Below are 14233 nucleotides of genomic sequence, written 5' to 3' on the forward strand. Positions count from 1 at the left end.
TCCCCACTTTCCCCATTTGGTTTTACTACCAAAATGTGTTGGCGAAGGTGAAAAACATTTGATATGGTCCAAAATTGTGCAAGTCTGCTTCATAGTTGACCAATTTCAACATAAGTGAAAAGTTTTTGGAGCTGTGGGAACATTTATTACTTTACAAATCAATGGGGAATTTTGCCACCTGGAAACAAAGTTTTTCATTGTTTTCTTTTAAATATAATTTCACTTGTGTTAAATATAATTATTTTCACTGATAAAGGGCTTTTTTTCTTGACCTATAATAAATCTGCACCATATTAGCACTTACAAAGGTACAGATGAAAGCTCATCACACTGATCAAATTGACAGGTTTGCCGTTTCCTATCGATGCTCCAAAAGTTGTTGCAAAAAGCTCAATGATTAGCGGTAGTCAACTCAACATGAGTTTGACATCAAGAGCAGAAACAGAACTTCTGATCTTTGCTGCACATAAGTATTAGTGTTTGAAATGGGTCTTATTTAGGTTAGAAGACCAGGGACAACCAGGAACAACACATCCATAACCTTATGTTATATACTCCCTGCTTTGACGTGGGCACTTTCTGTCTAAATATGTGGCCTACAAATCTGGTTTCACTGCATGGACAACAATAGCAGCCATGTTTGTTTAGAGTCATTCTGCCACTACTGCCATCTTCCTGTTGGGCTGGCCCCCCTTCTCTCTTAGGTAACCCATGGTGAGCTGTCTGAGGAAAGGCAAACACTCTCAAAATCTTGACACTGTGTTTTGCAGTTGGTTCTTCATTCCAATGAAATGCCACTACATGCCAGTCTTTCCTAAATATTTCCCATTTTATAAAGAAAGCCTTAATAAACACAAACCATTTGTCCTCTACTACAAATCTTAATTAACAGAGTGAGAGACACAACAACCAAAGCTCACACGTTTACATCTGGCATTTAGTGCCAATTTGTATTACATCTTATGCCGTTTCCTTGCTTGTGGGCTCCAGTAGCAACTGCTCTGGATCAAGTCCCTGGATGGAACTCAGGATTCCTCTACTCAGGGCTATAGTGAGAGCAGGGGGCTGCCCGTCTGCATCTGGTACACTTATGTCTCTTACAAATATTACATCCCACTTCATTGCCATCTTGTGGTTTCCTCTATTAACACCCTATTCATTTCCTCCTCTAGCCATGGAGGTCTATGGATCACCCAGAAGGAATACAAGGCCATAATACCAAAGAACTACCATAAGACACAAAACAATGGCATAAACAGCCATTCTGCAGGTATATATATATATATAATTACAGAGTATAAAGGTAGAATAGTAAGAAACATTTAAGACTCATGGTCAGGTCCCACACATAGAAAAATGACACATGTGTTAGCTGTCAGGCATTTATAAGCCGTCTATCCTTTACTATCTTGGGAATTTAGCTACATGCTTAAATTATAGGGCAAAGGGCACTTTTTTCCTGCAGTGTGATGAACAAAGTACTTCGATCTTTCAAATCTAATGGTAAGTTGAAACAGGCTCAACGGCAGATACAAATCATCAAAGATGGATTCAAGGTGCCGCTGTGGGTGGGGGCAGCAGTCACATTCCATAGCTGCTAACAATGTATAAACATGCAGATGAGTATGGATAAGGCTGGGCAGATAGTAGAGCATTAAAACTCTTGCACCGTGTGGAGAAAGGAATGGCGAGCCAAGTCAAGATATTTTCCACCATTCAATACTACCATATAAAGAGGAAAAGGTCCTCAGCACTCACCCATTATCAACATATATAGAACAGAAAGATATTCTGTGGGTTAAGCTACAGATATGGGACCTGTTATCCAGAATGCTTGGGACCTGGGGTTTTCCAGATAAGGGATCTTTCTGTAATTTGGATCTCCATAACTTAAGTCTGCTAAAAATCATTTAAATATTGAATAAACCCAATAGGGCTGTTCTGCCCCCAATAAGGGGTAATTATATCTTAGTTGGGATCAAGTACAGGTACTGTTTTATTATTACAAAGAAAAGGGAAATCATTTTAAAAAATTAGAATTATTTGTTTATAATGGAGTCTATGGTAAGCGGCCTTTCCATAATTGGGAACTTTCTGGATAATGGGTTTCCGGGTTAAAGGATCCCATACCTGTACTAAGAAATGCCCTTCCCATTTAAGCCAAACAGGGATTGGTTGTCCATATAGTGCAATATATTCAAGCTGCCCAAAACTCTGTCAGGCACCCCCGGTCTGGCCAGTCCTACACTCACTTTCACCTGATTCATTAAGAGTTCTGCTGCTTCATTATATATTTTACACAGGGACTAAGTTTTACCTGAAACTTGCTTGCTTTCAAGGTTAAAACTCCCAAATGGTTGTCCTTTAATTGGCCACTATTGGTCAATTTTACAACATAGGTCATACTGTGCTGAAACAGTACTACAGGTTTACACTGTTCCTGCTCAACGCCCTCTTGGATAATATTTTGAACCAAGCCTATAGCATAAAATTCACCCTCATTTTTTGTGTTATGATCTTTGTGCTCATTGAATTATTTCAATGCATCTTATTTATAGGGCCTAATTTCTGCCTCTTTGTAGATCCAGATCCTCTTTTGTATTCCAGAGAAGGGGTCTTTCCGTAATTTGGATCTCCATACCTTAAGTCTACTAAAAAATCAATAAAACATTAAACAAACCCAATAGGATTGTTTTGCATCCAATAAGGATTATTTATATCTTAGTTGGGATCAAGTACAGGTACTGTTTTATTATTACAGAGAAAAGGGAATCATTTAACCATTAAATAAACCCAATAGGGCTGTTCTGCCCCAATAAGGGGTAATTATATCTTAGTTGGGATCAAGTACAGGTACTGTTTTATTATTACAGAGAAAAGGGAATCATTTAACCATTAAATAAACCCAATAGGGCTGTTCTGCCCCAATAAGGGGTAATTATATCTTAGTTGGGATCAAGTACAGGTACTGTTTTATTATTACAGAGAAAAAGGAAATCATTTTTAAAATTCTGAATTATTTGATTAAAATGGAGTCCATGGGAGAAGGGTGTTCGGTAATTTGGAGCTTTCTGGATAACGGGTTTCTGGATACGGGGTCCGATACCTGTACGCTACACTGAATCACTGATCATTAATATTTGCCCATTCTTACCTGAACATTTGTATTCTGGATCTACTCCTTTGAGAAGGGCGTCGAACATAGAAATTTCTAGTTTCTGTTTTCTGTGATGGCAACTTATGAGCAAAGAGGGCTGGGACAGGACAAGGTGCAAGAATGGATTCAGCTGAATGTCTCCTGTTCCTCTTCGCCCAGGCTGACGCACTACAGTGATCCCCAAGGCCTGCCGGGCAGAAGACCTAGTAGTAGCATGCAGCCTTTCTAGGGAAGCAAGTCCAGGCCTTGTGGTGACCGAGTGGGGAGCTAAGAGGTCTTCGGCAGTGAGTGTGGAAATACAAGTGTCCCCCGGTTTCTCCAGGACTCCATCTGCCTCTGAGTTTGTGAGGTTTAATGAGCTTTTCCCTATTTTCTCTCCATCATTTGGACAGCTTTTCTGTTTGGCCAAGGCAGTACATGAGTAGCTCATTAAGGAAATTCGGCTGGCTGTAATGAATATGTCGAAGGGAATGAAGTTAAGATTCTTTACAATAGACGACTGCTTGGATGGCCTGACGATCCTGTAATGACTTGCCCCACTCTGCTGTTCCACCTGAACTATTCTTATTTTCACGCTGTCGCTGCCAATGCCGCTGTCCTGGGCGCCGCTGTAACGAGATGAAGTGTCAACTGTGCGCCCATCCAAGGAATCCAGTTTCTGATGCTCTTGCTTTGAGACCTTTAAATGATAAGAATTGATGTATTAATTCAAGTAGGCTTATAATGGTCACAATGTCATAATGTAATGAATAAAAATAATTCTGTCACAGGAAAGCATGTTTTTTTACAAAATGCATCAGTTAATACCACTCCTCCAACAAAATCCTGCATTGAATCTCTTTTTCAAGATTCAAGACAGATTTTTTTCATATTTAATTTAAAAAATTTAATAACGAGCTAGCTATATTCTTAGTTTCCCAGGTGCCCTCAGTCATGTGACCTGTGGTCTGATAAACTTCAGTCACACTTTACTGCTGTGATGCAAACTGGTGTGATATCACCCCTCCCTTTCCACCCCCGCAGCCAATCAGCAGAACAATGGGAAGGTAGCAAGACAGCAGCTCCCTGACACCTGTATTGCTAAAAATACTCCCATGCCCCACCTAGTGGTAGATATGAAAATAGCACTTAATAGTAACAATCCATGTCCAGCTCAGCCAAATCATGTCTCATTCAGTTACAGTGACTAGGAGAAACAGTAGCTTATCTGGAAACAATTCTATTGTGTAGCGCTGGCTCCTTCTGAAAGCTCAGACTCAGGCACAATGCACTGAGATGGCACCTGCACACCAATATATGGATAACAGGTCCCATTCCTGAATAAAGAAGCCCCCAACCCTATGTAAGGTTGATACCATTTCTTTACTGGATCTGTTGGTATAAATGATACTGATGCGTGCACCATATAGGAATACATATTTACAATTACAATACAGTTTACAATATCCCATTTTAATGAAAACAAAAAACTGGTCATGTGCTCATCTAAGCATTCTTTAAGCTCATGCTTTTTATTATTCCACAGAAAGGGGCAACGGGCTCCAACAATGATTAAGATTTGATTCTTTAATGACTCAAATTCAGTTATGAATATTGGCAATAAAAACCTAACACTTCCCCCACTGCAGTGATTTAGCGAATAATGGGCATGTGGAAGCTATTTCATAAACAGATAGGCTAAACTATTCGAGATTCCAAAACTCCAACAAATGGGTTTATGCCTTTGCTTACATTTCAGCTATTTTAAAATTGAATTCCCACGCGGCCCTGGGAAATGTTAAGCTTTCTAATATCACACCCTGCTGAAAATATTTCTGCAGCTCCCCTAATGGCTGGAACACACTGACCAAGGTGAATCCTCTATTTTTAGATAAGAGAAATCAGAGGCGAAGTTTGGAAAGATTTAACCACATGATGCTGTGAGCTCCACACTAGACAAATGCTCTCATTCTCAAACAGAAGTGAATCCATGGATCATACAAAAAGGTCCTGAAGAAGATCCTTAAGATCCTGGAGACCTGACGCTGATCTTATTCTACCTAGAATAAGAAACTTTTATGTTACAGTTAATGACCTGAAGGTCATAAATGCTTTATTCTAGGATTTCCGTCTTTCAAAATCATCAGAATTTGGTCTTTTGACATTTGTAATTATTTTATTCACAAGCTAATATAGGCAGAACAGCCCTATTGGGTTTATTTAATGGTTAAATGATTCCCTTTTCTCTGTAATAATAAAACAGTACCTGCACTTGATCCCAACTAAGATATAATTACCCCTTATTGGGGCAGAACAGTCCTATTGGGTTTATTTAATGGTTAAATGATTCCCTTTTCTCTGTAATAATAAAACAGTACCTGTACTTGATCCCAACTAAGATATAATTACCCCTTATTGGGGCAGAACAGCCCTATTGGGTTTATTTAATGGTTAAATGATTCCCTTTTCTCTGTAATAATAAAACAGTACCTTGTACTGGATCCCAACTGAGATATAATGAGTCCTTATTGGAGGCAAATTGTTGGCTTTATTTAACATTTAAATGATTTTTAAGTAGAGTTAAAGTAAGGTATTCTAAATTAAGTAAAGATCCCTTATCCTGAGCATTCTGGTTCCATACCTGTGCTTACATACATTCGCACGTAACTATAGTTAAAAGAATAACGTTTACCTTTACCAACAGTACATGAACGTACTATGAAAAAGGGCGGGAAACAAAAGAGCAGTTGACATCAATCCAGCTGATTGAAAGAAATGGTTTCCTATTATGGGAGATGTTTCCATCAAAGATATTCAATTTGAAACCTTAAAGCCAAAGACACAAATAAGTCTTTGGTGTTGTTCTATGGTAGCCCCATGGGGGAAAAAAAGTTGTGGAAATGGCCATATCTCCCAAAAAAATACATACCGCAACTAATTTTCCCCAGATATTTTCTCCCAGAAATGCAACATAAGAATACCCTGTAGATTTTTAGTAACTGTGCCTAGCTAGCAAGTGATGGGCAGAGACAGTTTTATAGGCAGCTGTAGATCAAACTATCCATGAATGATGATTGGGGTTGCTATTCTTTAATTACAGAGGATGCTTTAACCAACCAAGAAGTATGGCAGTAGTCAATCTTGTGGGGAAGTATGAGCATAAGGTGTGACTGATGCTTTTATTTTATTATGTAGATCAGGGGTGTCAAACTCAATCACATAAGGGGGCCGAAATCTAAAACACAGGCTAAGTCGCCGGCCAAATTTTTTTATTAAGATACTGTACAGTCAGGCACAGTCACCAGGGGCCACATAAAAAAGACATAAGGGCCGTAATCAGCCCGCAGGCCTTGTGTTTGACACATGTGCTGTAGATATAATTACACATGATACATCCACCCCAAACAGTTGAATTTAGCACTGAACAGTGTATGCTTGAACCAAGGAATAAAAAATAAATGCCGGCCTAAAGGGCCCCTACCTGGCTACACAAGGCCTCAGCTACCAGGTTCACCTTAAAGGCAACCTAGAGAGTTTTCTTTCCTCTGGAGGCAGCCCTCTCCAAACACACTATCCACATTCCTGAAGATGGCCCTATTCCACCATACCCAAGCATTTAAGGCTGATCAGTGGAGTTCCAGTTTACATGTTTCTTGTCGGTCATCAGTGTCACAGAGAAAATGGATACAGCCAGACACGGTGGCCATCAACCCCAACACTACCCTTGTTTGCTCAGGTATGGGGAAGCAAGGTGTGGGAGGTGCAAATAGGTAGGGGGCCTTTGGAACTATTTCTGCTTTAAAAAACAGTCTATTTTCTAAAGATGCAAAGCTTTGCCTTCATGGCTGCAGCAACAGTGGCCCCCTTCTTACCCAGACTTCATAGGCCTCTCTCCTCCAAAGGACAGAGAGTAAGCAAGGTAATGGCCAATAGTCTATATTACTATTAGAGGTACACACCTTGGCACAGGAACAAATTGCCTACAAACACACGCAGTAGCCGCAACACACTCAATTTATGGCAAAAATCCAAAGGTGCATTATTTATATAACAACAGCTTTGGCCTCCCTTAAGGTCACTATCCCTGGCACTTCATGTCATAATGGTAAATACAAGAACAAAGTACAAGATCCGGCAGGTCTATTTCTGTAAGGTGCCAGAAACTACAGCTTCAACAACTCAAGCCCTGTGCCAAAGAGAATCTGAACAGAAATAAAATTAAATGTATACCTAGGGTACATTTTCCCTTTAAATAATCCCATATGGGCACAGAAAATAACACCATGGCCACGTTTTAAATAAAAACAATATTGACCCCAAAAGTAAAGTCCAATTCACTGGGGACCCATACGAAACACGGGCTTGCTGTGCTTGTTAACAATTCTAAAGGTACTGTTTATCACTGGGTAGCGTAAGTAGATTACTACTCATATTCCCTCTACAACCCATTTAAAGAGAACAATAAAAGTTTTCTTTAATTAGCTACCGGTGGGCATTAACATGATCATGATTAAACCATAAAAACCAACTGTACACTACTCCTGTGCCCTTGGCCAGATGGCTTCAATTACCCCATTTGAAAATGTACTTTGAGTCTCTTTTAAAAGTTCGACCTTCTCCTTTCAGGGAATTAAATGCATATTACTGTAGTGAAGAAGATAGGATTTCAGACCTCCAGGCATATATTAAACACACTGGCAGCACATTAGACAAAATGCTTTACTTATTAGATACTTCCTATTCTAAACAGTGTCATCAAAGGCTAAAAACAAAATCCATATAAAAGCTGTGCAATGCTTCCACACAGAACCTGTGCCAAAATCTCTCCACTTTCCAGCTAATGAGGAAAGGATGTGTACTCTTAACATACGAATGGAAGATTTTTCCAAGCATTCACTTTAGGAAACAAGCCTATTGGTTCCATATGGAATATGTTAAATTAAACTGTATTGGCAGAGATGACTTTGGGGTGGCTGCACAGAAGGTTGACTGTCCCGGGCCTTGTATGTAGTGGATTCATATAGAGCTGAAGCTGTAGGTAGGATGAGCAGGGAAAGGCTGGTATGGCAGAGTGGGATGGTGGCACCTACACCCTGTATTTGTGTTGGGGCACCTGCTACCCAGCACCCATCAACGGCTGAATATACAGCTGCCATGATAACAATAATTAATGTGTATTCAGTTGTAAGTACTTTGGGAACTGCAATAATTGTAAGATAGAGAGAGACAGGGGGACAAAATCAACTTTCAACTGTCATTATTTAGGTGCGGCAGTCACAATTCATGGGCCTGAGAAGGGGACAACTTGAGTGGCTTGGGTTCAGGAAGGATTGAAGCATGTCTAGGAGTAAGTGGGCAGTACCGGGGAGATTTGGGTATGGCGTTAATGCAACCCTAAATGTTGCAAGATATGTAATCATTATTACAGCCCAAATAACATATATATGTCTACTCCAACCATTAGAGCACTCATTTGCTTTTATTGAGACCAATTTAAAAAGAGACTCTTGAAGAAAAAACACACGCTCACCACTTTATACAGTTGGCCCCATTGCCTTGCCCCAGACCCTTCGCTTCTTTCACTATTCATACATACAAACAATATGCTAACATGGCCACTCCCCACGCTGTTCCAATGGTCTGGGTGCTGCACCCCAGACTGTAGCAAGGGGGGGGGCCCAGCAGTCAAAGGCACAATATCTTTGGATGAGCACACACTCCACAATTCAATGGCTTTATGTGACTTTAAAACTCTGGAAACTTTGTGCTAACAGATCATAGTAATTGTTCAATTCTCTCAAATTCAAAACTGTAATTTAGGGTTCAGGTTTGGTTTAATATCTGGCCAAATACTTTCTGGCCAAAAAATAAGGATTGCATGCATCCCTAGTAAACAGAATGGCAGGGTTGCTACTTGGGTAACGGGGTAATACAATATACCACACTATATTATATTATACAGTCAGAGCAGGGTTTGGTCTATTGAAGGCAATTGCCCAGGGCCCCAGAATCAAAGGTGCTTTGTGGGGATGGAGTAAAGTACAGAGAAGTACAAAGGGCTTAGTGTATAGCAATAACATGTGTGGGATCTGCTATCCGGAAACCTGTTATCCAGAATTACCAAAAGGCCATTTCCCATAGACTTTATTTTAACAAAACAATTTTTTTTAAAAATGTACTTGATCCTTCCTGACTAATATACAATTAATTAATTAATTAATTAATTAAAGAAGGAAAGTCATTTTGGCATTTAATTGCCGAGTTAACAGCCCTAGAAGCTCCCTTCGTTTGCTTAAGATAGCAGCTGCCATTTTAGCTTGGTCTCAGAAGCTTCCATGCTGCAGCTCTAGCTACTGGTAGCTAAGATTACACAGAGATAGGAGGGGGAGCTAATCCTGATTAAAGGGAGAGGAGGAAAAGGGAGGGGGAGAAAGGAGCAAACTGAGCAGACTTGTGCCTGTGCCCTGAAAGATTTTCCTGAGAGAAGGAAGATGATACTGAAGAACATGTGTACACAAAAGAAAAGAAATCCTGTGTTTCTTTTGATAGAGGACACTATCCTTTTCTTTGGCCGTATTTATATAGACCTTTCTGATAAAGCTTACTTAGTTTTTACCTTTCCTTCTCCTTTAAATTATTTTTAGTAGGCTTAAGGTGTAAAGATCCAAATTTTGGAAAGACCCCTTATCTGGAAAAACCCAGGTCCAGAGCATTCTGAATAACAGGTCCCATACCTGTATTAGCTATATTCTGCATACACTGCCAAACCTGTACTGTAACTCCTCGCATCCCACGGCCAGATGAGGAAGTTTTCTATTGTGAGACAAAAGACTGGATATTTTTCAGATGACTGCAAGGCTTTCTTTCCCATAATGTTCCAAGTAAATCTGCAATAGGTGATGGCGGAACTGGCAGCAGAACAGGAACCATGAGTCACTTCACACTACAAACTGGACACCAAAGAAGCCACAAGTACAATTAGGCCAATATGGCCACTGTCTGTACTCACGTAGGCTGAACAGACAACAGGAACAAATGTGGGTGAGAGCCTATGGGGATTCTGCGTCAGCAGCCTTGTGCCCTTTGCTTTATGAATGGAGTGGAGAGCACAACATGAGGAAAAATACTGTAACGTAACCTGTGGGGGAAAACTGCTTTGGTGGTATCTGTGTTCCAACATATGTGCATCCGGGTGTGGTGTTATGGAAATAAGATGGTGCCAAAGAGTGTGCAGCTCTACTGCCTGCACCCGAGGAATGGAAATAGTTAACTAGCCTGTGTTCCCTAAAATACAAAGCCATTTCAATGTATTTATAAACAGGGCTGCTATATGATATGTAGGGTTGCCACCGGGCCGGAAACTTACTTGGTGTAAGTCAGGGGGTGTAAGGATAACGGAAGCAGGCGCTGTGACTGCTGGGGGCCCAGGAGGTATAGGGGGCCGCTGGGGCATTTGATAAGCAATTTCAATTTATATTTCTAAAAAAAATCTTATTCCCATAATCAGAGGGCCCTAAAATGTGGTTGCAATTGAAAAAATCATTAATTTATCCTTAATTAAATGTTGCCATTTAAATCCTTAGTTTTATATGCCATGCAGCTGCTAAATGAGCCTGGAAATTGTGTCCCCTCTCTAGTTATTTCCAATGGCATAATGTTTTCTCTAATACTTATCATCTTATGCAGGCCCTTTCCTATTTATCTTCCAGTTTCTCTCTCTGGTTGCTAAGGTAAACTACACCCTAGCAACCACATAAGTGCTGAAATTCCAAACTGAAGAGCTGCTAACCAAATAGCTAAATAATTCAAAACAAAATAAGATCAAGAAAGTCAACTACAAATTGCCTCAGAGTATTACTTTTATTATCATAGTTAATTTAACCCCCTATACTTGCGTGACTTTGAATATATAAATACAGGGAGAAGTGATGATATTGGGGAGACTGATATTAAACACAAGGTGCAGGACAATACAGTAAATGGTTTATCTACCTGCTTTAAAGCTGATAACCCTACACAGTCAGTCAAAAATAAGTTTTGAGATCATTATAAAAAGAGCAGATAGGCAGCTAAGTATTATAACAGTATGGCAGCTCCTACTTATAAATATACAAATGTACCCATAGCTGTAAGTAAAAATATAGATTGCCCAACAATTAGAGAAAAAGACCTATAATCAATTATTAGTAGGTGTGGAAAAAATTAAATATTACAAAAAAAAATGCAGTTCTCCTATATAATGTTCTGTTGGGCTGCCCCTGTATATTATCATGTGTTCGCTTCAGAAGACCTAACAATATTACATTGACTGCAGCTCCTCTGTAGCTGTGGAACCAGTTATACAGAATCATGGACAAATGACATAAAATAAGACTATTGAGGCAAACTGTTACTGGAAGGATAAAATATATTGTATAATGGTGTATTTTTAATACCTTGCATTCCGAATACTATGACGTATATGCATATAAGGATTGGCTAAAGACTTCCATGATCATATAAAGTCACAGCAAGGTTTGTGTATGTATTGGCCTGAACAGTACAAACAGCAATATTGAAAGCACTTTCATTTTCCAACTTTCTGGTCCTTTTTAAAAGTTGTGAAGCAAATTAACAGTAAGATTGCTTGTTATCTCCTCTTTATCTATCACACTTGTTTCCCTTTTTAAGAGAATTTCCCAACTGTGGCCACCAGTGGGAGATTTCCAGTTAGCCCTTACTAGTCATTCATGAAACAGTGCCAGCCAGTGTAGTATAGAAATCACACAGGCATTTGACTTAAGCTGGCCATACACGCACCGATGATATCGTCCGGAACCTAACTTCGTACAATATTCGGTGTGTGTATGGCGGCTCGACGAGGCACCCGATATCTCAGAATGCTGAGGATATCGGTCGACTCGTCGAACGGCTGGGTTAAAAGATTTTGATCGGGCGCCATTGAAGGCTCCCAAGAAAAATCTACGTTCAGGGCTGAATCGGCAGAAGGAGGTAGAAATCCTATTGTTTCTACCTACATATCTGATGATTGGGCCCTGAACGTCAGTGGAGGGTGGGAACGATGTTTGGTCACAGGAGAGATCAAAATTGCTAGGTGTATGGATACCTTTAATAACAATATCTGGAGGTTCAGCCAGTTAAGAGTGTGCTTTCAAGACACAGGAGACAGCTAGGAACTGGAGCTGGATATATTAGACAGGGCTACAATCTAGTCACGCATGGGGCCCAGTCTATAAAAGTGAGGTGGGTTGGTATGGAGCAGGAGCTATTGTTTAATGCTTCATTACCCAGTAAAGTGTATGCTATTAGTTCACTGTCTACCAGAAGAAACCAACTGCTGGTCTACAGCATCTACAGGGCATAGCCCAGAAGGTGAAAACCACAGATATATGGTAGCTGTAGTGAGGCTTTTAGATTCCAACATGTGCACCAGAGTCTTCCCAAATGTGCTAGCCGGCCAGGAGATGCTGGAAGTATTCATTCCCAGCACTTGGAGGACTGCGAGCTTGACATTCTTGATCTTTGTTTTAAGCACTTTAACAGAAGACACAGAAGCATAAAAAAGCCCATCTGAGAAAATACACAGCGCAACAGATGATACATGGCAGAAATGTGTTTTCCTGTGACTCAACACTAACCCTGGAATCTCTAGCTACTTCCATTTATAAAAAAGACTATCTTCTTACAGAGACACTCCTTTTGCACCGCTGCCAATATACACAAAGATGTTACAACTACAAATATTAATTATGAGGGGAGATACAAAAACAACACTAAATCAAGTGTGCCGCTTGGGATTTGCAAGAGAAATTGTTCCTGTTTGTTCTTCCATTACAAGGATGTAATTCATATACAATCATACCTACAAAGGTGTCCATGCAAATGGGTTCAAAATGTGTGGTTCTGTCCAGTTAGGCGTGGAAGGTCACAAAGAATACGCTACTACATTCCAAAGAAACTTTTTCATAAAGGATTTGCTGGTTGGAGGGTGAGAAGTGGCAGGGAATAAGCCTTGGCTTAAATCTTTATCCTTTATTTATACAAAGTGGACATATTCTTTAAAAAGATAATACATTAGCCCCTGTCCCACTGGAGCTTACAATCTAAGATCCCGGTTCCGTGGTTCATTTTTACCCCATTTTTTGCATGTTATTAGGGGTGATGTCCCTTGTATATTTTTGAGCACTGGAATTCAGCGCATCAACAAGGCGTGAGCAAACTAATCTTACTGCTATGGAAATTATACAGTATGGTAAGGTTTATTAGGAGACAAACATCTAAAATATTTTTGGATTGTAGGAGGAAGCTAGAATATCTGGAGCAAACCCTTGCAAGAACGAGAACTCATAGCACAGAGAGGCCTGGCTGGAACTGAAGCTAGGATCCTAGTACTGTAAGGCAAAACTTGCTAAGGAGTAAGCCATTCCACAAGTTGCTTGATATTTTGGCCACTAGAAGTCAATATTCTACACTAGAGTTTACACTGGATAAGATTATACGGGTTAAGAACCCCTTTGTTGGACTTGCCAAACAAATGGATCTTTCCACATATAGCCTCCTAATGTATGCCTATATATTTATTTTCAGCAATGAATGAAAATAAAAATGGTAACAAACCATTAAGTGATCAGCCTTTGATATGGGATCTCATGCTAGAGACCCAGGTTCAATTCCCTATGGCAACTTCTTATGCCCCTGGACAAGTCATTTCATCTATAATGGCTGCATTGCTTGCAAAGTTCGTCGAGCCCCATGGGAGAAATGTGCTATATATATGATTCCCTTCCCTTTAAAGCAATACTGACACCTCCCATAGGGAACAAGGAGAAACTCAACTTCCAGTGCTGCGTGAGGAGTTGAGTCTTTAGTTTCAGGCTGCTGCGGCTCCAAAATGTAGAGCAATGTTGGATATAAGATCCAGGATTTGGCACTTCTGCATCAGTTAGAAAATTGACTCTATGTCAGTGTTGTTTAAAATCTCTGTAAAATAACAACTTTTGCATTCTTGATGGCTGACCAAGTTAGCACTGAGAATGGAACCCCACCCTGAGTTTGCTAACAGAAGATGACAGGGGTTAAGTATATGGGCTCATTAAC

At 40.0% G+C, this 14233-nt stretch overlaps 1 protein-coding gene across 2 annotated transcripts in view; it reads right to left on the reverse strand.

The window, feature by feature from the left end:
• Positions 1-14233, reverse strand: part of vps13b (vacuolar protein sorting 13 homolog B) — a 508026-nt gene that overhangs the window by 133671 nt on the left and 360122 nt on the right. For both annotated transcript variants that reach the window (XM_002934409.5, XM_012965216.3), the window contains exon 34: positions 3155-3836. In XM_002934409.5, the coding sequence (XP_002934455.3) occupies positions 3155-3836 (682 nt within the window). The remainder of the gene's footprint in view (positions 1-3154; positions 3837-14233) is intronic.

The sequence above is a fragment of the Xenopus tropicalis genome, chromosome 6, assembly GCF_000004195.4.
Source record: "Xenopus tropicalis strain Nigerian chromosome 6, UCB_Xtro_10.0, whole genome shotgun sequence".
NCBI lineage: Eukaryota > Metazoa > Chordata > Amphibia > Anura > Pipidae > Xenopus > Xenopus tropicalis.